This window comes from Passer domesticus, chromosome 17 (genome assembly GCF_036417665.1).
Source record: "Passer domesticus isolate bPasDom1 chromosome 17, bPasDom1.hap1, whole genome shotgun sequence".
In the NCBI taxonomy this organism is placed as follows: Eukaryota; Metazoa; Chordata; class Aves; order Passeriformes; family Passeridae; genus Passer; species Passer domesticus.
This window is the reverse complement of record NC_087490.1, coordinates 10,231,735-10,254,172: the sequence shown is the minus strand read 5'-3', so window position 1 is coordinate 10,254,172 and position 22,438 is coordinate 10,231,735. Positions and strand designations below refer to the sequence as shown.

The 22,438-nt window shown below is 48.3% G+C and overlaps 2 protein-coding genes and 1 long non-coding RNA gene across 7 annotated transcripts in view; 1 reads left to right on the top strand and 2 right to left on the bottom strand.

Annotated features, from left to right (window-relative positions):
* Positions 1–5,738, bottom strand: part of HECTD4 (HECT domain E3 ubiquitin protein ligase 4) — a 64,997-nt gene extending 59,259 nt beyond the window's left edge. For all 4 annotated transcript variants that reach the window (XM_064392307.1, XM_064392309.1, XM_064392308.1 and 1 more), the window contains exon 1: positions 5,285–5,738. In XM_064392307.1, coding sequence (XP_064248377.1) covers positions 5,285–5,455 — 171 coding nt within the window. In that variant the 5' untranslated portion in view covers positions 5,456–5,738. The remainder of the gene's footprint in view (positions 1–5,284) is intronic.
* Positions 5,739–6,444: 706 nt separating this feature from the next.
* LOC135282883 (uncharacterized) lies at positions 6,445–18,050 on the top strand. 2 transcript variants are annotated; one of them, XR_010348878.1, is made up of 6 exons: positions 6,445–6,721; positions 7,173–7,385; positions 8,216–8,404; positions 10,588–10,745; positions 12,143–12,284; positions 13,917–18,050. It is a non-coding gene; the product is annotated as an uncharacterized LOC135282883 (long non-coding RNA). The 2 variants fall into 2 exon arrangements; XR_010348877.1 differs by having other exon boundaries at positions 7,173–8,404.
* Positions 18,051–18,188: 138 nt separating this feature from the next.
* Positions 18,189–22,387, bottom strand: RPL6 (ribosomal protein L6). Its single transcript, XM_064393080.1, has 7 exons — positions 22,242–22,387; positions 21,447–21,695; positions 21,258–21,356; positions 20,690–20,833; positions 19,810–19,858; positions 19,117–19,301; positions 18,189–18,731 (listed from the first exon to the last, which is right to left on the bottom strand). Exons 2-7 carry the CDS (start codon positions 21,693–21,695, stop codon positions 18,579–18,581), a joined length of 879 nt encoding a protein of 292 aa, XP_064249150.1. The 5' UTR covers positions 22,242–22,387; the 3' UTR covers positions 18,189–18,578.
* Positions 22,388–22,438: the final 51 nt, after the last annotated feature.

Genomic DNA, 22,438 nt, shown 5'->3' with positions numbered 1-22,438 from the left:
GGCAGCTTTCTCCCCTGGCTACAGCTCCTGCCCCTTGTCCTCTCCCTGGTGCCTGTGGGGGTGTGTATTTTAATTCTGCTCCACAGGGAACTGAGGAGCAGTGAGGTTCTGCACAAAAAGGGGTTTTTATCCTGAACTTACATTGGAAGGGGAAGCCACTAAATCTCCCCAACGACATTTAATTTCTTTCCACAGTTCAGCTGGCTGAAGTTCACATGTGAAGATGAAGATGGTGGAACATTTATCAGGATCAATTACATCCCTATACCCCCTGAGTATTAAACATGGATTATTCCCATCTCACAGGAGGTACAAACCAGACAAAAAACCAGAAACAGCCTCAAAATTGTAAAATATCTTTAAAAGCAGCATGAAAAAAAATTAATTCTATTCCTTTGACCACCCCATTACAGGTATGAGGTCATTCCTCTTGTACAGAATTACCAGAGAGGCAGCACCACTTGTTTACTGGGCTCTTTTGTCTCTAGAAACACCAATAAAACAATGTAAAAAGCCTGAATTACAAAAAGTATGGATTATTCTGTAAGAGAAAGAGCACAAGTGACAGCTTTAAAGGTACGCTGAAGATTGAAATACACATCCCAAGTGAACCTGCTCCATAAACAACCCTGTGTCCTTGTCTCCCACTGTGCTGGGGAACGGCCTCCTGCTCCTGGCATTTTCTGGGACATGCAGCACCTCAGTGCAAAACCCACCTGAATTTCTTCTAAAACATTTCCCAGCCCCTCTCTAAGGCCTTTTCCTTGCTACACCACGTGCCAAATATACAAATATGTGTGAACATTTTCTCCCTGATGTTTTAGCAGCTGCTGCACTTTACACCGTGCTTTAGTGTTGCAGTTAAAAAACTACAAGTCTCAAGGTTGTTCCAATTTTTTCTGCTCCAAGAAATTTTAACCTTATCCTCTTGTTCAAAGCCTCTGCTGAGTCCTGTGTGGAGCAGTGCAGTTTTTAACTACTCAGCTAAAAGCAGAAGCTATTTTCTGTTGTGAAAGCACTGGAAATCTCACTGCTCACAAATAAGCACTAAGATACAACTATCTTTTACAATTTTATCCCAAATCATTTTTGTAACCATACAAATTTATGAAATAACCTTCATATCTGAGATGAATTACAGAGAACAAGCAAACTGTAAACAAGTAAAATGCTATAAAGTGTTATTTCTTTTTTCATTAAAATATTTCTTTGGCTCTTACTCAAGTAGTAGGTGAAAACAGCTGCAAAAGGTAAAGAAAAATCTTTGTAATTTAAACATCTGAGAGTGCAGATCACTGAATTAATAAACTGCAATTGGTAACAAGATCTATATTTGGGAAACAGATTTGCAAAATCATCCTTGAGAAGTTTCCTAATGTTTCTCTACAAGGTTACCCAAAATACAACTTCAAAACTCCAAAGTCAGGGGGACAGTGGTTCCATATTAGAGAAGTTTCTGAAATTCCCAGTCCTGGCAGAGGAGCCCTGGGGCACTGCAAGGGGGGCACAGGCAGGATGAGGCTGTTCCAAGCCTGCCACACGCCTGGATCAGCAGTTTTCAAGGCAGAGGTCACAACCCCAGGAAGGGTCACCCACTTAGGAAGGAGTCAATTGTTGATGGTGGCATTAGGGACTTTCAGCACGACAGAGGTGACGCTTGTAGATGGCAGAAAGGTCACAAGCAGAAAGGTTTGGGAAGCACTGACCCAGATAATTGCAGGGAGCTGCTCTCTCCTTCAGCAATCAGGCAAAAGTGACAAAATGTTTTCTCTGGGTCGGGAGGAAAATGGGTGAAAACTTCCAAGTTTAGCAGAAACCTTCCAGTCTAAATCACTTTATGGCAAACACAAGTCAGTCACAGGATTGGCCCATGCTGAGAAAAGAGCACTGGACTCCAACTCTCCAACCTCTCTGTGGAGAGCCAGCCCAGGCCACACGGGGGGAAGAGGAAAAACCACCACTTTTTCTTTATTTGTTTGATTTTTGTTATTTTTTTACCTTCCACTTGATAAAGGTAACCATTTTCAGTGCAGAGCCACACCTGCCCAGTGGCACCTCACTGTGTCCTACAGAACAGAGCCCAACAAGAGTCCAAGCACCAGCTGAGGACAGACACATCCCAGCAGCCACTGAGGGAGGAGCTGCACTCCCAGCCCCCAGGGAAAACCAGAGCAAGGCCCCCTGCCCATGGCAGGAGGGGATTCTGGATGATCTTCACCCCAAACCATCCTGGGATTCTGTGGGATCCTAAGGAACAGCCCTTCCTGCACTCAGTGTCCCTCTGGATGGGCACTGACCAACCACAATGTCATGGTAACACCTCCAGCTTTGTCACTGAGGGCTGGCTCCAAGAAGGAGAAGACTTTGCTCTTTCAAAGATTTGTCTGTGTGAAAGGTTTTAAAATAAAGGTCCAAAGGCTCTGTAATCACTGACTAATCCAGGCCTCTCCTGACTAGAGGATTTTAGTGGGAAACCTGCACCTGGTGCAGCTGGTTCATGCACAATGTTACAAAATTCTATCAAATTTTTTTTAAAAGCCCTGATTTTCTGTAAATATACTGAAACAATCTAAGAAGTTGGCACACATCATCACAGAAAAAATAAAAATAGAGCAAAAACCTCCACACCCTTTAAAACTCAACATATTCCTAGAACAAGCTGAAAGAGAAGATTTAGGCTCTTGAAACATACATTAAAGTATATGTGTATAAATACAAGTGTATACAAATAGACAAAAAGATAAAATCAAAGCTGCATGGGAGTCAAAATAACAAAATAATAAGTTTCCATAAGCCTTCCTTGGCCTAACACCAGCACTGTAACATTTTTTCCTCTGCTTTTCTTTTTATAAATAGACAGAACCTTTGAACAGAAGGACAAAGGAAACACATCCAAACACCCTGACATTAGTCACCAATACACTCTTTAAACGGATATTTAGGCAAAACAGACCAGAATGATACTTCTCCACCCAAAAAAAAATCCATTAAAGTATTAAACATTATACATTTTTAATTAAGCACTTCAGCTCCAAAATTCAGCCAGGCTTCTGACCACCACTGATGAAGCACAAGAAGTGAATTAAAGAAGTTTCCTAATCAAAGCAGCAGCTGCAGCATCTCCTACCCTTGGCCAATAGCACATCCCAAGAGATTTCTGTTTGGACCATTTTCAAAGATATTTATTACACTGCAAGTAGGAGTAGAAAGAGTGTAAATGAGCTCTTGTGTAGCAGTCGATTGCATGGCCACGCTTCAATCAGATGTGTGCACCTATTTCCACAAAATGGCTCCTCAAAGCCATTCCACATCACCAAAGTAGCCCTTATTTAAATTAAAAAACAGCATTAAAAAAGGCAGAGAAAAGTTAGGAGTTAAATATTTTACATTTGCATCAGGTGAATTTTCATTTTTTAAAACCCTTCCCCCTCAATACCAAACTCTAAACCAATTTGCAGATATCTAAAAATGAAATTGATTGCTTGTGATCATCAATTCCATCAGTGGATGGAAATAAAAGGCTTTAATAAGCTGTGACTTAAGAATAAAGATCAATATAAGCCAAAATCAGTACTTATCAAAAATAAGCACCACAGCAAAAAGTCATATTTAATTATTTATTTCAAAGTTTTGCACTGCAAACACGAACAGGAAAAGAATCTCTGGAGCAGAGAAAATGAGGTGAATCAGTGGCACTGGATTGCTGCAACACTTGTTATAATAAATGTCAAAGCACAAGACACAGTAGCACCAATTCCATCCCTATCTCTCCCAAACAACTGGAGTTTTAGAACATTCCTAACACCAACAAAAAAATTCTCCAGAGCTGAAGTGTTTGTCGAGTGAAGCTGTGTGTCAAGTTTCAGGCTGGAACACACTTCTGGCCTGGCTGGCAAGATCTTAAAATCAGGTCTTGTTTGTTTTTTAAAGGATATCCTCCTTTCTTATGCTATAACATGAAAAATGCTGTGGGAGCACGTTATTTTTCTAGCACAGTTTTTAAACTCAATGCTGCTTCTAGAACTATGCAAAATCAAAATATTTTCTTGCATCCAAGCTGCACCGAATGCCAGAGCAACTCTGATCACAAGGGAGAATCCTTCCACGTTTATACACACAGAGATAAGTCAGCCACCTTAAAAATCTCCCTTTTCCTGTCCATGTGATATTTGCCAACATCCATTTCATGGGAGCAGCTGATTTCTCCACGCCATTCCTCAGTGTCCCAGCACACAGGACAGAAAACGCACGCTCTGCAGAAAATATCTTGCCTCAGATAAGGCTGGGGGAAGTTTCCCCAAAGCCCGTAAAGGTTCCACGTCACCCAGTGAACAATAATGCTGTCAGGACTGCTTGTGGGTTCTTCTCAGCAGCAGCCCAGACAGCAGCTAAAACCTCATAAAACGGGGTTTTTCGGCCTAAAATGCCTGGGAGCAAAGAGAGCCCGGAGATAAAGCTCCGGCTGGAGCGGCTCCGGTGACAAAGCCCCTGTGTCATTGCGAGCCACGCTGCCGGGGAGGAGGGTGGGGTGAAACAGGAGAAGGGAGGCACACAGGGGGGAAAAAAAAAAATGCGGTCTAGCAAATAGATGCAACCTATAATCCGTGACATTCAGTCCTTCAGCGGCTCCTCCTAAGATAAAACAGCTGCACCGCCCGCCTGCAGCCAACAGCAGGGGCAGTTCTGGGAAGGTAAAAAGCTGGGATGGAAATCTGGGCTGCCCTCCTGGATCCTCAATAACGACCACTGTCAACAGCTGAATAAAACACCCGGGCACCCCCGAGCATGTCGTTGTAAGGCTGATGAATTATAAACCATCTAAAGCAACAGCAAGAAAACACAAAACCTTCAGTAAAAATAAACGGGCCAAAGGCCACGCTGAAATCCGTGAGTGCGGCTCTGATTTCCAGACCTTCCGGATTCAAAACAAGGAGGACGCACCAATACTTCACCCTCCATTTACATCAGCACCTCACCATCCTCCTGCCCAGCTCCACTTTCATTATTATCGCAAATAAATCAGATTGACTCAAGACAAGCAGAACGCCGCGACACCGGCTGGCTCCGGACTCCAGATCCCTGACCCGGCATCCGCACGCAGCATCCTCCATCCGGCCCCCCATCCTCACCCTCCCCTCGTCATCCTCCCTGCACCCCCATCTCCCATCCCCCCGTCCTCCCCGCCTCGGGCCTCCGCTGCCACCGTGCCCCTGTGCCGAGGGCATCCTCCCCCTCAGCCCCTGGCCCTGCCCCGTCCCTCCCTCAGCTCGGGGGGCCGCCTCACCTCCAGCTCGGTGTCGCCGGGCTCGGCCACCCCAATGATCTCGCTGGGCAGCTCGGCCAGGTCGGTGACCCGGATCAGCCCGTCGTGCAGGAAGATGGTCTCCTCCTTCACCGACAGCCACTGCGCCGAGTCGGTGGCCGCGGCCGCCGAAGCGGCCGCCGGGGACCCCATGGCGCGGAGGGCGGGGGGGCTCCGCAGGGCTGAGGCGAGGCGGGTCCCGCTACCCGCCCATGGCGGGGGCAGGGCGGGGGCAGGCGCGTCCCCAGCGGCCTGGGCGCCGGACAGCCGGGGCGCGGCGGGCAGCAGCGAGGAGCGGCGCGTTGCCACCGCGGCGGCGGCGCTCCGGGGAGCTCCGGGAGCCGCCGTGCCCGCCCGCAGCCCCGCGTCCCGCGCCCGCCTCACACACACCGCTGACAGCGCGACGCCATGTTGGGGGCTGAGGCGCGCCCGGCATGCACCGCGCGGGGAACAATACACCCGGCCCCCTCCCAGCCCGCGGGGCTCCGCCCCGAGCGCCGGGACACGCCTCCAGCGGCGGAGCTCCGCCCCCCGGCCGCTCCCGCCGCTCCGCCCGCGCCGGCGGCGCTGCCGGCAGCGCCTCACCCGCGCAGCGTGTGCTCCGCTCAGGGCTCCGCTCCGTGCTCCGCCCGCGCCGGGCACGGCGGATCGTCCGCACCGCGGGGAGGGTAGCAACAGTGCCGGGAAGAGCGGGTCACCTCCACCGGGCGCGGCGCCGCAGCCGCACCGGGAGCGCTCCCCTCAGAGCTTCAGCCCGCTCATATCGCGCCTCACCCGCGCCAGGGAGAGCGGGTCGCCCGCACAGCGGGGAGCGCATAAACCACACCGGGTACGCTCCCCTCAGCGCCTCACCCCGGGAGCGGATCATCCGCACCGGGTGCGCTCCCCTCAGGGCCTCACCCCGGGAGCGGATCACCCGCACGGGGTGTTCTTCCCTCAGTGCTTCACCCACACCGAGTATTCTCCCCTCAGCGCCTCGCCTCATCCCTCAGGGGTTGCTCCCCTCAGCCCCTCACGGGACGCTCCCCTCAGGGTCTCGCCTCACTCTCCTGGCACTGCCCCGGGGTCTCGCCCTCATGCAATGGCCGCTCCCTCAGCCCTTCACCACCCTTCACCCGCACCGAGAGCTGCTCCCTCAGTGCTGCTCCCTCAGTGCTGTTCTCCTCAGCTTCTCTCTCAACACTCTTGGATTCACTCACTGGGCCCCTCTGAAACTCCCCATTTCCCTCCAGGGCTGGTCCCTCTTGGTTCTCCCTCATGGTTGTTTCTCCTCTCCCGCAGCCCTGCTCACCCCTATTTTGGCTGTCCCCTCACAGAATGATTTCCTTTTCTCCCTTCTTCTTGCCCCCTCTGTCACCATCTCACAGGAATCCTGTCACCTCTCCAGGAGCTTTTCCCAAAGAACTCGTGAGCAACCAGGTATGTCCCTTCAAATCTGTGCCGCTGGATTTATGGATTCCAGAAGGTGTAAAGCAAAAGGGTTGTAACATCTCGGTATGTGTGGAAATAAAGGGGATCCAGAGGAAAACTGATCCTTCTTTCTCAGCCTAATTTCACCCTCAGTTCCCTCAGACCTTGCCCTGAGCCTGTTCAGAGGCACAAAGTGTCAGAGGCAGCTGTACCTGGATGTTCAGCAAAGGACGTGCTGCCGAGACAAATCATGTTAATGAGAGAGACGTGGTGATAAATGTTAAATAGTTTTAGTGGATAATTGCTGTGGGGATTCCCATTGCAAGTGTCTGCTTTTCATGGAACAGTGAGTGTGCACAACTGAGCAGAGATAGAGCTCTATGCATTTATTTACCTGTTTGATCAGATTAAATTATTTAACATATTAATGCATTATAACAAATGTGCTGTGCTATTGCAGGAAAAGCCTATTCAGAGCTGGAGTAAAACAAGATCTACCACCACTGCTTTATATCCTATTTAAATCTGGGAGAAGCTTTTTTTTCCATGTAATGGATGACCGCTCAACACAGGACCCATGCAAAGCCCTTTTGTAGCCCTGATTCAGCAGTGTGAGCACTCACACCATTGTGAAGCTTGTTTTTGAGGCCAGTTCAGTTGACACAGGGTTCAGGTAAGTTCAAACAAGCAGTAATTTAGAGATCTGTGTGATAGCTCTGTGCACTCTTTGGTAGGACATCCCTGCTATTCATGTGCTGGAGAGAAGAAGAGTCTCCAGGCTTGGTTTATTCTAGAAATAGATATTATTTTCCTCTGTGCAGCAGTAATTTTTGATCAGGGAGAGTGTGCAGAGCTGCTATCAAAAGTTTTTATGAGGGAAAAGCTCCATGGGCATCTGTTATTTTTGGTCAGGACGTGACAGAGAGAGAAACGGCTGCAAATGGACCCTGATCCTCCCGTGGGAGCCCTGGGAGGAGTCAGAAGAGAGGGAATGCTGAGACTGGAAGATTTTATGGCAGGTGGGACGAGGCAGCTGAGTTCTGGCAGGGGAGATAAGCCAGGCTCCCGAAGGTTCCTTGGAGCAAGGGAAAAACTTCACTCCTGGGGTTGGATTAGTCACAACATTTCATGGGCAGACAGGCACGGGTGTTATTGTTGTTGTTTTCTTCCCAGCGTGGGAGTTTGACATTGTTTCCATTCATCCACACGTGAGAGGAGCAGAGGGAGAGAAACACAAAGTGTTGTGTGCATTTTAGTGGGAGTAGCATTCCACCAGAACAGCATTCCATCTTTAGATCTTGTGGCACTATCGTGGTGCTAGTTGAGTATCTTCCACAAAACCAACACAAACAGCAGAGCTGGGAGTCAAGTGGGATGTTCCCCTCACAAGAAAGGACATCAGCAGAAGGGGTTTGCAGTGTTTTCCAGAGGTTTGGATGTACCTGCTCTCCAAAGGGATGTTTAGAGGCTGGGTAACCCAGGCTGCAAATGCTTTGTCTGCAGCTCTTTCCGAGGCCTCCTGGAGTGCTTTGTCCTGGAGGAATGCGGCTGCCACAGCAGCTCCCAGATGGAGAATCCGCGTTTGATGTGGCTGTGGATTCAATCCGCTGCCTTGGGATGCAAGCCAAGGCCTTTTGCAGGAATGAGGAGCTGCCTCCGAGCCAGGAGAGGCTCTGGAAGCTTCCACAGCAGGTGAGGCACTGAACGAGGTGTGTGGCCACGTTGTTCCCTGGCAGGGGCTCTGCTTTGTCCTTGGTCTGGGGGCTGGGGACAGTTTCACCCAGCAAGGATCCTGATCCAGGTGGGTTCCTGTGGGAGGAAACCTGAGCTGCCTCCCGTGAAAACAGCTCCCTTGGCTCTGACCTGCACATTGTGCAGATGTTTTGGAACATCTTCCTTTTAGTCAAATCTGTGTGAAGACTTCCCAAGCTGAACAGAAGGGATATTCACCATTTTATAGTTATTGATTTGCTTGTTTGGAGTTCTTCTGAGTTCTATTGACTTGACGATTCAAAGTTAAAAAGCAGTTATTGAATGAAAACAATGGAATAAAACTGAGAAATGTGCCCTGTCCTGCCTCACTGCAGGTAAATAAAATAATTACTGCTAAATTAATTTCCTAAATTATTTGAAGTGCCTGCCATTCAGGAATTATGTGTTGTACAATCTATAAACTCACATGGAATGCTGATGTGGCTTCCTATGTGGGATTTTCAGCTGTACTGGATGCAGCAACCCCCATGCAGTTTGCCTGGCATCTGCTGCAGAAGGTGTTGTGTAATGGAATGAAAAAAAAATATAATATTTGTGTTCTGCCTGTCACCAGCAAATGTCAGCCACTTCAATGTGCAGTCACAGGGGTACAGCAGCAACTACAAAGAGCTCTTGGACTACTTTATGGGATGACTTGAAAAACAGACCAGAATAACTTTGTGACACACATCATCAAGCTGAAGGAATACAACCCTCAACTTGTAAATAGGCTCCTACAGAAAACCACTCTTTTGCTTCCATTATTTTGCTTTTTTCCCATTGTTTTGGAGCAGATGTTGAGTGTTCTTTGATCTGCTGTGGTTGCCTCAGCCTCTGGTGGCAGGATTTTGGGATCAGCTCCTTCCTGTGCAGGTCTCCTGTGTCCCTGTGCTTCTCTGGACATCACAGATACTGACATTTAGCAGAAAATGCTCATGGGCTGTGGGCAAAAATTCACTCCTGCAAATGGAAATTCCCTATTCCTGCTTGGAATTTGCCTATTATGTAATGGGATTAAAAGCAGCATTGTCTCACCCTTCAGTTTAATTTTACATTAACAGCTATTATGTGTGGAGAGAACTCTTTTCATCCCAAGGCTTTGCTGCGTATCTTTCTGTTCATTTAGAAATGACACTTTCAGTGACCATTGTGGCACTAAGAAATGTGTGAAAAAGAAAAACAAGTTGCTATTTTTATGTGGTCTGCACGAACCAGATTTGCAGACCCTGAATCCTGGCTCCTCTGCCTGATACTTGTTATTTAGGGAGCCCAAATGCCATCATTAATAAGGCCATTACCCAAGGAATACTGGCATTTCTTGGCACATTATCTGGGATTAAAAAATACAGTTTCTCCAAGTAAAACATAGAAAGGACTGAAGTGGAAAAAAAAAATCAGTGTTTGACAGAGGAGAAGGAAGAAACTAGACAGTGAAATAAAATAATTCTAAACCTCAGAAATATATTTTAATTGCAAATGGAAATAGTCACATTTTTCTCATTTAGGAGAGGAATAATTGCTGAAGATTGCAAGGTGGGCTTGAGGGAGGAAGAACAAATAGATGTTTTTGTTAAAATGAATAAGGGTTATAGGAAAAACGAGGATGAATCACTACCTTGCAAACCTGGCCTTACTTAAATTGGTCAGGAAACAAATGTAAATTATGGAATCACAGAATCTGGGAATCCTGGAATGGTTTGGGATAGAAGGGACCTCAAAGCCCATCCCATCCCAGCCCCTGCCATGGGCAGGGACAACTTCCACATCCCGGGTGGCTCCAAGCTCATCCAACCTGGCCTTGGGCACTTCCAGGGATGGGGCAGCCACAGCTTCTCTCTTCAGTCCCTTCCTGTTGAATTGTCTTCACCTTTAGGGAGTTTCCTAATCCATTACTATTGCAATTTAACCCTTTCCATTTCCTCTTCCAGCTGTTGCAGACACAGAGAACATTTAATTCCTCCCTCTCCTGTTGTCTTCACCCATGAGGGCTGTGAGCAGAGTTCTTCCCTGCACTAAATCATCCCTGTCCTTTCAAACTTGGAAAGTTGGAAGCCTGATTTTTTCTTTGGGATTTCCTGCTCCCCTGAGGTGCTGGCATTTAACAGTGCTCTCCCAAATTTCAGGTCTCATTTTCTTACTCAAGTAGCCTTTTCTGGAAATACTTAAATGCTGCCCATCAGTGAGAAAGAGTGGCTGGGAGCTGAGCAGATCCCTGAGTGGTTGTCCTGAATTTTTGAATTCTGAATGTCTCAGAAGACTCATTATTACTATCCAAAAATAGGTAGGTTTAAATACAGCTATTCTGTACTGATTTAAAATTCAACCTTTCTGAAAACTGGTGCAGTAACACGAGGGATAAATAAATAGAAAAAGAAGAATCTGGTACAATTTTCTGCTCAATATTGTAAACATATAAACGTGACAAGGTGGCATCTCTGGCTTCATATTTACCCCATATTTTACTTTAAAGTTTTATTTAAAACCCTTGGGAAGAGAAAGTATCATAAGCTGTTTTTCTCTTAGCCTATCAAGATATAATTTGAGTGTCTACCTTTGTATTTCAAGAATTTTCTCTGATTTCTCAAGTGAGTTGGTTGAAATACTGATCCTGCAATCCCTGTGTTTGAGGGATTCCCTCAAACAGGGATTGGTTCAAACACAGGGGAAATTCCTGTTACTTCTCCCTGAACAAGAGCTGTAATGGCCAAATTCCAGAGCTGATATCCCTGGAAAAGTTCTTTCTCCCCACCCAGACAGCTCCATGCACATATTGGTCAAAGCTGAGATCTGGGCAGAGCTTCACACAATATTTATTAAAAAAGTTCAATCCTAATCAGAATAAAAAGCTGAAATTTTGACATTTGGAATGTCACATCCCAGGGGGAAAAGCACATTTTGGGACAATTTCCTTTTCCAGGGCCAGGTTGGAGTGGGCTTGGAGCAACCTGGGATAGTGGAGAGTCTGAACCAACAGGACACCAAAGCAAAGAGGGAAAACAGGATTTTAAATGAGGATTTTAAAAGAGGTGGTGTTTGAACTTCCATCGTTGTCTTTTACTTGCAATTCCTAAATCAGATCCAGGAGTGTGAGTTCCTAATTAGCAGGTTTGCACTGGCATTGCAGCACCACCAACCCTTTTTCCTGGCAAGGGAAGGCAGGGCAGTGAATCCCTGGCCTGAGCAAATGTTAGTCTGTGCTGATTTTCTCTTCAGTGGTGACAGGCATTCAAAACAAAGCTGAAACTGAAAGCCACTAATTGAGAGCTGAAGGCAAGCTGTGCAAAGTGGAATAAGTGGAATGGTTTTCCTCTGGGAAGAACAATTTTGCTCTCTGTGTGGTGCTGCCATGCAGCTCTAAGTGCCCCCATCTCCAAAGGTGCTCTTCCCATGGAGCCTTCCTCCCTTTCCTTTCCTTTCCTTCTTGCAGCATTTCTCTTGCTCTTTCCAGTGTCTCTTTCCTCTATGTCCAGCCAAGAATCTGCTTTTAAAAGAAGAGTAATAACTATTATACAATAAAGTCCCAGCGAGTGAGCATGTTGACAGGATATAAATATGAGGGAAACAAACAGAAGAGGCTGGAGATGTGTGCTGTGGTGTGGAATGCTGCTGATTTATGTGAGAGGTGCAATCCTCTTATGCTCTTTATCACCCACCTATTTTTCCCTATTTTCTTTCCAGCCAGATGGCACAAACCAGGAAAGCCAAATAATTCATCATGCCACATTCAGGCTGGACTGGCCCCTGGGTGAAGCCAGGGTGGTGGAAAATCTTTTCATGCTGCTGCAGGCAGGAGAGTTTCTTCCTTTGTGGTGTGGAAGAGGTGAGTTTGTGGTGCTGCAGTGAAATGTCCTGTGCTTATAAAATCCTGGTCCTGACAGTTTATGGTTAACAACACCACAGTGTTTATTTAAAAGGAACATCACAAAGAGCCTACAGAGAACCAGGAAGAACTAAACTTCAACTAAAATAACCCCACAAGCAATCAGTTAATCAACAGGAGAACCTGAGCAGTGCTGTCAGGCACCCAAAGGCACCAGCATCACCCCCTTCATGAGATTATCATTTTCCAGACAGGTGACATCAGCCCAGCCCTCCCCCTGCAGCACAGGGACCACATTTTGTGTGCTGGGCTCCATTCTGTTATCATGTGGCTCTTGATTGGGCCTGACAAACACATCAAAAAGCCATTTTTTAGGCTTGATTACCCAGTCTGCCCAGGCTTGGGGTGGTGGCAATTGAATGACATGAAAAGTTGAAGCTGAGGGTGACAGGATGGGAAGAGTGATAGAAATTCTAATGAGAATGATAAATCCCCAGGAGCAGCTGCACTGCCTGGCTCACACTGGGACACCCTTCTCAGGCACTTGTGAAATCAGCAGTTATTTCAAGGGAGCCCAAACCACACAATTTGTGCTGTTATTTGGATTATTTTAATTCTATTTTTTATTCAAGCTGTCAGGCAGTTTGGGGATAAATGGGTTGTCTGTGTTAGAAGGCAGTTACAGAATGATGTGAGACATTGCCTTGATGAAGTTCTGTTTAATTACAAAGCAGGCAAGTCTTTCCTGGAGTGCTGGATTAAATAAACCACACATTTTTATGCTCAGAGCTTTGACCAAAGCCAGGATTTGAACAAAAAAAAACCCAACCCTCTCATAGTTTCTCTTGCATCAGCAGCTTCAAAAGGCAGTTTTCCTTTTTCTCCCTCTGTGCCCCTGCTCTGAGCACGTGTTTGGCTTTTTTCTCTTCCACAAACACCAAGCTCCAGGTTTCCAGTGGCCTTTTTGCACCTTGTCAGGCCCCAGGGAAGCCATGTGGGTGATGTTCAGTGCACAGGAGCTCTGTGCCTCTCCTTTGAGCAGGAGTTGCTGGGCTTTCAGTTCCCTGATTCCACAGGGACATTTGTTCAGGTTTGTTTTTTTTTTGTTTCCTTGAAGGAAGAATTCTGGTTCCCCACCAATTTCTATGAAATTCCACAAAAGAGATTTTCCTTTCAGCTCAGCAGGACACTCTCACCAGAAATTTGAATGTTTCCATCATTTTGAGGGTGCATCACTCTTTTTAGGGTCTTATTCTGAAAAATGCCCTTCCTTCTTTGTGAACCAAGGGCTGCTTTTGTACATTTTATCTTGGGTCTTATTTCCTCTTGTCCAAATGACCATTTTGAACAACAGGATCCCATGTAGAGCACATGGTGATACTTGAAAGCCTTAATTTGAAAACAAATTACATCCTAAGGCATCTGTCAGGCCAGTGGAAAACCTCTACATCCACTAGGACTGACAAAATAGATGAAGATGAAATTGCTTCTGGTTTAAACTTTATTTTCTCCATGAGATTTAGAGCCTTTCCTTGTGCTCCTTGGGGTGGCTCTCTGCATCCCACACACTTTCTCCAATGGATTGGAGAAATCATTTTCCCTTTGTGTGGTGTCTTCTTGTTCTCGTGGCAGTTTTGGACCTGTGTTGGATGTCACAAGGCCAAAGTGCTCAGCAGATGTAAAATATGAGGATCTGGTTATGATCATCATTAAAACCAATCTGCAGGCAAAGCACCAGGAACTGCTAATTGGACAACTGAAGAAACACTCAATAGCTCCAGAGTTTCTGAATCTTTGAGCTCCGCTGCCCTGTGCAAATAAAACAGCCTAAATTCTGCAAAAAATGACATTAAAACTGATAAATAGGATTATGAGAACATTTATTCTTTGTGCCACCTGTGCCAGTCTTCAACACAGCACAACTTTTGTATTCTTTAGTCTGAAATGTTGATATGATCTCATAGAACAAGATCAGATTAATGGATCAGCTTCCCTCTCAGTGTCAGCCAAGCAGAGACTGCTTATTCTTTTATGTACTTCAGAAAATGGACATAAATTTTCCATTTTCTGAAGTTGAAAACACTTCTTGAGACCAGACATGAGAAAGTATTTCTGCTTTCTGCAGTATGTGAGCACAGACCTCTCTGAAAATAAGTGACTTGCTCGGGATCACACAGAAAATCAATATTGCTGAGGAAAAGCCATTGAATTTCTTTCATCTCAAGTCCTATTTTGACTACTGTGCTTCCTCTCTCCTCATCACTATTACAACTAATAAGTGTTTATGTCTGATGCAGTGTGAACCATGCTTAGGTCAGAGAAGCTGCTGCCTCTGTGTGCAATCCATCATGCAAAGTCATTTCCCCTGAGATAAACACTGAAATAATGGGGGGAAAATAGATAAAGTGAGCAAAAAAAGCCAGCCAGCTGACAAAAATGGGGGTTTTGACTGATAGCTGGGAGAGGGTGAGACTGCTCTGACCTAAACACTCCAAACAACAAACAAATAATTAAAAAGTAACTAAACAAAGATAAATGTCCTGGTTGCTCTGTGTCAAATTCCACATGTCCCAGACCCACCCTCTGCAGTGACTCAGGCTCTGCCTGACTTTGCTCAACCAGTGGCTTCCAGAACGAAACATAACAAGGACTATTATGCATAAGAATCCTTATAAAAATAAGGATTTAATTGCTGTAATTGCTTAAGCAATGAGTTGTCAAGTGCTCAGTGCAGACTGCAATGCAGGAGAACTGGAGAAATCCAATTAACAGGTGAATAGTGGCTGGGAACCTCAGTTCCTCTTCCCAAAGCAGGACAGGAGCTCTTTATGGTGCATCCATAGGATTGGAATTGATTTGATTATTTATTGAGCTTGTGAGGGCATCCACAGTGAATTTCCTTGCAACAGTTCTGAACTCTGAGGAGAAGGAGGGGAGGGATCAGGTGGAAATAGGCTGGGAGAAAAAGGTTCAGGCTCTTTTATGACAAGGTACATCCTGCAGCACAGATGAACTGAACAGCCACTCCCTGGACATCTGGAAATTTGGCAAATTTTCCTCACCACTTGGCCCAAAAGGTGTGGGAGTCCCACAAAAGCACCTTCACACTCCAGCCAGAGCATCCTCTCTTAATTAAGGTTAAACCCAAGAGTGTCACAGCTGAAATGCCACAGGTAACTCTTCTCTACAAACCTGGCACTGGAAAGGACTTTGTAGATCAGCCTCAGTTTCTCCTGAGGATCCTGGTCCCAGAAGGATTCTCATTCCAGAGGCAAAGGCAGTGGCTGCTCCCTGACCCCACTGCCTGCTCTGGCAGCTGGACAGAGCCTCTCTGGGCTGGAGCTGCAGCCACCAGGTCACTGCACAGCTGACAGGTAAAAATAGGTGCCTGGAGATAACAAGGCACCACATCTTATTATCAATTCCCTGGGAAAGCCAACATCCCTCTCTCTTTCCTCTCCAAAGGATGCTTTATTATAATTACATATCACTTTATTAGGCAGCTGAAGCAAAGAGCACATTTGATGCTAATGAAGTGCTGCTGTGGTTGAGGCTGTCACTATTTTTGGAGCTGAACATCTCCAGCACTTTTCATTGGGTGATGGAGCTTTGGATGTCTCTGGCTTCTTCTGTGGGGGCTGCCCAGGAAAAAGCAGTGACTCAGCGAGCCCAGCTGCAGAACTGTTCACATGGCATGGGAAATGCTGGGGACAGCCAACACACACAAAGGCTCTTTATGTGCTGCAAGTTGTGCTCAGGTAGGGGCCAGCATTATCTGGATTAAAAAAAAAATCCCTCTGTGCTGGTCACCTGCACAGGCCTCGTTTTTCCTGTTTTCCATCCCTCACCCTGCAGCTTTTCAAAGAAGGCAGATTGCACAGAACTCGGGGAAAATATTTGGGAGGTTGGAGACAGACACATCACAGCTGATCACTGGCTGCCTCTCCTTTTGGAATAAGAGGGGTTTGTCATCTCCCTTTCCTGCAGCAAAGCCTGAGGAGCTGCTTGGCCTCAGGAAGGCAGGATTTGGTGTTCCAGTTTCTCCTGCTCCCACATCCCTTGGTGTGACACTGGCATCCAGCTGGGCCAGTGACTCAGCTCAGCCATTGACAGGAGCAGATTCCTCCCTCCCTTCCTCCCCACCTGGCGGGGTGTGTTACTGTCAGCACCTCATCACACAGGTGACAGGAACAGGGAATGGCAGCACTGCTCCAGACCAGCATCTCCTGATAACAACTCCCATTTCCAAGTCACTTCCTGACAGCACACTGGCAGCCAAAGCCTCCCCTCCCAGCAAACAAGGTTAATGACTCCAGGTGTCTTCTGATCCACGAAGCAGGAATGTGTCAGAGCAACCAGGAATTCCACAGAACACCATTGGGTCTCCACACCCGACTGGTTTTGGGGCTATTTTGTTACTGCCACTTCCCCATTCTCAGAGGGAAGGGATTTTGTTACTGCAACTTCTCTCCCAGAGGGAAGGGAATGACTGGACATTAATGAGTCCTGCAGTTTTCCCTCAAGAGCACAAGGGTGTGACTGAATTTACAGTATCACCTGCTCATACAAACTCTTCTCATTCTCCTTGCTAGATGGGGGCTTTCCCCATTTTGTTGTTCCCACACACGTTTTTTAATTTAAGTGAACTTTCTAAGCATATTTGGTTAAGGTTTTTCTTCGACCTACCTTAGGAGTAGCAGAGAAATGTGTACAACCCTTCTGTATCTTTTTAGAGCTGATTTATAACAGGCCATTCCCACAATTGCAGGAGAAACTCCCTTTAACTTAAAAACCTGTGAGTAATCCCATTATCCAGCAAAGCACACATAAGAGATGTAACCAATAACAGACAAAATTCCAGTGTCAGGGAAAATAAAGAACTCGGGGCAGAACACAGCACAGAGCAAGAGACTCCTCCCAGCCAGGCCAGGAGCTGTGCAGGGGACACAGCCAGCTCACTGCCTCCCTCTGCTGAGCCTCGGTGATACTTCAGAGAATTCCAGGCTGCTTTGGCTTGGAAGGGACCTTACAGCTCATCCTGTCCCAACCCTGCCACTTCCACCACCCCAGGATGCTCCAAGCCCCATCCAAACTGACCCTGAACACCTCCAGGGATCCAGGGGCAGCCACAGGGATCCTCTGGGCACCTGTGCCAGGACCTCAGCACCCTCACAGGGTACAATTCCTTCCCAATATCCCATCAAACCCTGCCTCTGGCAGAGGGAAGCCATTCCCTGGGTCCTGTCACTCCAGGCCTTGTCCCAAGCACCTTTCCAGATCTCCTGGAGCCTCTCTGGACACTGCAAAGGGCTTTAAGGTCTCCCTGGAACCTTCCCTTCTCCAGGCTGACATCCCTCAGCTCTCCCAGCCTGGTTAGCTACAGGAAGATGGTAGGAGTGCCCAGTGCTGTCACTTGACACATTTAACACCCACCAGCACCAGACTGCAGCCCCCTGGTGCAAACCAGGCACTCCACAGGTGTCCAAGTTCTGCCACTGCCTCTGGAGCCCTCCAAGCCCAATTCCTCTTTCCCACTAAACATGGCTTCCACCTCAGGGAGGGCTGTACTGCTCTCTTCCCCATCCTGTTTTCATGGAGCCTGGATGAATTTGTTGAAATCTCTCTTTCTCATCAAGTCTAACCCTGTTGGCTACCTCGGCTCAGAAGTGCTGGGCAGACAGATGGTGCAGTTACATAAACCTGGATTCCTGCAGAGGTCTGGCTAAGGAAGAGCTCCAGAGTGCCAGACGTGGTCAACTGTACATCCCTGCTTTGTGTAAGAGCATTGATTTCTGCTGAGTTCAACACAGCACTAACCTTCTCCACTCTCAGACACTTCTATTCTGCAGAACTGTGGAGAACTCCCAGCATTTCCACTTCAAAATCAAAGCACAGCTCCTGAAATACCTCTAAGAAGTTATTTACTAGCTGAAGTTCAGCACAGACATATTTTCTCTCTGATTTTATCCTGCACTGTGTCCAGCATTAGCTGCTATTCCCAAAGCAAAATCTGTTCAGGATCCCTTCCTAGCTCGTTCAAAGTTAAAAACGCTGAATTCCTGTTTATGTTAAATAGTGAAAGAAATCCAACAACCACCACGAAACTACAACAGCCAAAACTCCTACCCCCAAACTTCTCCAAATTCTGGTCACTTCCCACAGCCCCTCAGTTTCACCCCACAGCAACAAGCCCTGCCAGAGCCGTGCAACACCTGCTGCTACAGACTGCAATGAACACACCACAAATCCTTGCTTTTTTTTCCCTTGGAGTTTAATGTGGTGCTTGCAGAAGGCTCAGAACACCAATTTGTGAGGATAAACTCCATTTGAGAGAGAGAAGGTGGAGCGCAGGTAGCCCCGGAGCTGAGGCACCTTCTTGATGCGTGCCAGGATCTGGGAATCCACGGCCTTCTGGTCTGTCTTGCGCTGCTCCGTCAGCTCATATTTCTGCAAAGCACAGAGAACAACATTAAAATCCTGGCAGCAACTGCAGGATCCTTTAGAGAGAGGAGGAATTTCAGGGTAAATCCTGAGTTTTGGGATTTTAAAGAAATCTTTCCCCCATTTGTTCTTGATAATGGGAAGGTGGTGAAGCACTGAAGCGCTGCTTGGAGCCAACACAGTGACAGCACTTCTTGGTGAAAAAAGACATTTAACTGGAACAACAACTCTTTCTCCTCTGAGAAAATCCCCACATTTAAAAGGGGGGGTTACATCATTTTAATACCACCACCTCAATTTATGACCACTTAAAATCCATCTGTTTTTTTTTTTTTCTGCAATTTCCCCTAGCCTGGAGCACTGAGAAAGAAGGCACCACCCTGTCCCTTACTTCTTTCTCAGTGTCAAAGATCTCTCCTTCCTGGTGCTTGGGCTTCCTCAGCCTCTTCTTCTTGAAGTAGGAATCCGTGAGATGCTTGGGAATTTTCACCCCAGTGAGATCCACCTTTGTGGATGTGGCAATAACAAATTTCTGGTGGGCCCTGCGCAGAGGGACACGGTTCACAGCCAGGGGGCCTGAAGGGAGAGAAGACAAGAGAACAAGGTCAGCTTTTCTGCTGAAAACCACTGCCTTGAAGCTGAATTTTTTAGTCTATGTGATGACCAGTTCCTTTAGAGTTGCCTACAGAAAAAATCCCAACTCAAAGCTCTCTAGAAATACAAAAATCTCCCTCCTGAGCTCTTCCAGGTAGTCACATAGTGAAGCTTAATCTCCCCTCCACCTCCCTGCAAAGTCACAAATGACAGAATCATTAAGGTTGGAAAAGATCTCCAAGATCATCAGGTCCAACTTTTGACAGATCATCACCTTGTCAACTACAGCAGAGCACTGAGTGCCACATTCAGCTGTTCCTTGGACACCTCCAGGGGTGGTGACTCCACCACAAAATGTGATTCCCCACTGATGTGCCAAACCAAACACATGCAAACACTGCTGTGCTACTGACCTCAGAGACAAACTTGAACTTAAAAGACCCAAAGAACTGCCCAGAACAAAACCACCATGTTTAAATAACATTTTTACCTGTAACAAGCAGAAGGCCAGTATCAAGCTGCTTCAGGAACACAACACGCTGTAAAGAAATGAGATGGGACATCAATCCTCAGTCGCAGTGCTCCCACACCACAGCCAAACTGGGATTGTGCCTCTGTTACTGGTACAAGCAGTGACAGTCCACAGGGTCAGCTGTGCCACCTGTGGAGCTGCCACCTTGTGATCCAAGCTCCAGCACTTCCAGGTGCCTCCTCTCCAAACAAGTGTGCTCTCCATGAGCTTTATCTCTCAAGGCTGAGCACAGTGAACTACTCCAGTTTTACTCTTCCCCCATCCCACAGGATGGCAAGAGCCATCCCAGCACCCAAATCCTTTGTGTGAGTTACAGGCAGGAACTGGATAAACACCACAAGAACTCTGTAGCTTCACACAGTCAGAGCCATTCCCCCCTTGTGTTTTGTTCCTTCTGGTCAAGGACAGCATTCTTTATGGAATCATGAACATCAAAGACATTTGAGAAAATAAATGATACCAGTTGTGCTGGTGACCATCCTGAGGATGAAGAATTCAATATAACAATCCATTATACCCTGATAATTAAATTAAGAATGAAACTCTTGATTTTCCTTTGCAGTAACTGCTGTAGGACAAAGTTTTGTCTTTGTAGGAGCAGCAACAGAAACAGGCACTGGCTTTGCTCTGCAGCAAAACTCTTTGCATTGTGTCCAACCAACTGGCTGAGCCCGTTTTACTTCCAGCTCTGCTCAGAACAACCTTAATTTACAAACATTTCAGCCCTGCCTCCCCTGAAGCTGGACAAGGAAAACACCCAGACAGAAGTCACAGATTTACACCCAGCTGCCCAGCTGGGAGATTCGGGGTGTCTGGAAGGAGCAGGAGCTGTGCCCACCTTGCCGCGGTGCCGGCCGGTGAGCAGGATCAGCACCGTGCCGGGGGTGATGGAGGCGCGCAGGCGCCGCTTGTGCTCGCAGAAGGGCTTCTTGCCATGGCTCAGCAGCTTCCGGGGAACGTCCTCCGTGGGGTAGTACCTGGGCTGGGAACACAGGACAAGCACCTTGTACCACCCCTGTGTCCCACAGCACAGCAGCTCCTCAAAAGGGGTGTCCCTATCTGCCTGAAGTTCAGCTTGTCTGAGTTCTGCTCGGACACTGCTTGGGAACATTTTGCATCCAGCTCTGTATTTGTGTGTGCTCCCACCTCAGAGAATTCCTACCCAAATTCCCACCCCCTCCCACAAACGCTGGGTTTGTACTCACAGAAAGCCCAGCACACCAGCCCTACACCACCCCAAGCCTAAAGCCCCACACCACCCCCAAGCCTAAAACCCTACACCACCCCAAGCCTAAAGCCCCACACCACCCCAAGCCTAAAGCCCCACACCACCCCCAAGCCTAAAGCCCCACACCACCCCCAAGCCTAAAGCCCCACACCACGAGCATCCCAGTGCTTTTCCATACCATCTTCCGGATTTTAACCACCCGGCTGCCTCCATTCTTGTCTCCACCCACTGGCTTAGTGATGGTGGCACGGGGCATCTCCTTCTTCTTCTTCTCTATCTGCATGCAAACAGCAAGGAAAACTCAGCACGTTTCGAACCAAAGGCACCACGATAAACCCCATCGCTCCCCCAGTGCTGCCCACCCTACCTTTGTCTCTGGGGCCGTGTACTTGCGCTTGTACAGCGCTTTCCTGGCGTACATGGCAGAGCGGGAATACCTCCCGATGCCCCGGGCCAGCACGGGGTTACGGCTGGCATGGTACTTCTTCACCCTCTTCTTCTTGTCCCCTGCAGCTTTCTGGCTTGGCTTCTGCTCCGCTGGCTTCTTGTCCCCTGCCTTCTTCTTGGCCGGCTTCTTCTCAGCTGGCTTCTTCTCCGGCGCCTTCTCGCCCGCCATCTGCGGTCACAGGCAGCAGGGTTTAGGGCTCGTTACACAGCACAGGGAATAAAAATAAAATAATCCAAACCACCCTTCACACCTTTCTGGTAGCCGTCAGCCACCTCCAGCCGCAGCTGACCAAGCCCCGCTCCCTGTGCGCCTCCACACCGCTTAAGCTGCTCCTCCGTGCTGGTTACAGCAGCCCCAGCGCACATCCAAGTGCTGCTCGGTGGGAAGCCCGAGCACACGCGAACACATCCCGAGCCTGCAGCCACCTCTGCCCCGGCACCGCTGCGCTGCCGGGCCCTGCCCCGCGGCCCCTCCCGTCCAGCCCCAGCCCAGTTCCCGGGAGGCTCCTGCGGCCTCCGCATCCCGCCGCGGCCTGCCCGCTCGGACGGGCGGCACTCCCGCTCCTCCCCACCCCCGCGCCCATCCGGGCCCCTCCGCCGCCCCCCGAGGCTGCCGGGCCGGGTCTGTGACCGCGGCGGGGCCGCCAGCGGGCGGATGGCGGCGGATGGAGCGCGGCGGGCCCGGCGCCGATGGCAGCAGCTCCGCCATCCTCACCTTCCGGGGGAGCAAAAGGGACTCACATCCGGGTGCGCGGGCTAAGGACAGCGCGGCGTGTGACGTCAGCGCGCCGCGCGGGGCACCACGGGACTCGTAGTCCGGGACGGTCCGCGCCGCCCGGGGCAGCCCCGGGTCACCAGCGAGGGGGACACCGGACCCCGCGCCCGCCCCGGGGGCCGCGGCACCCCCGGCCC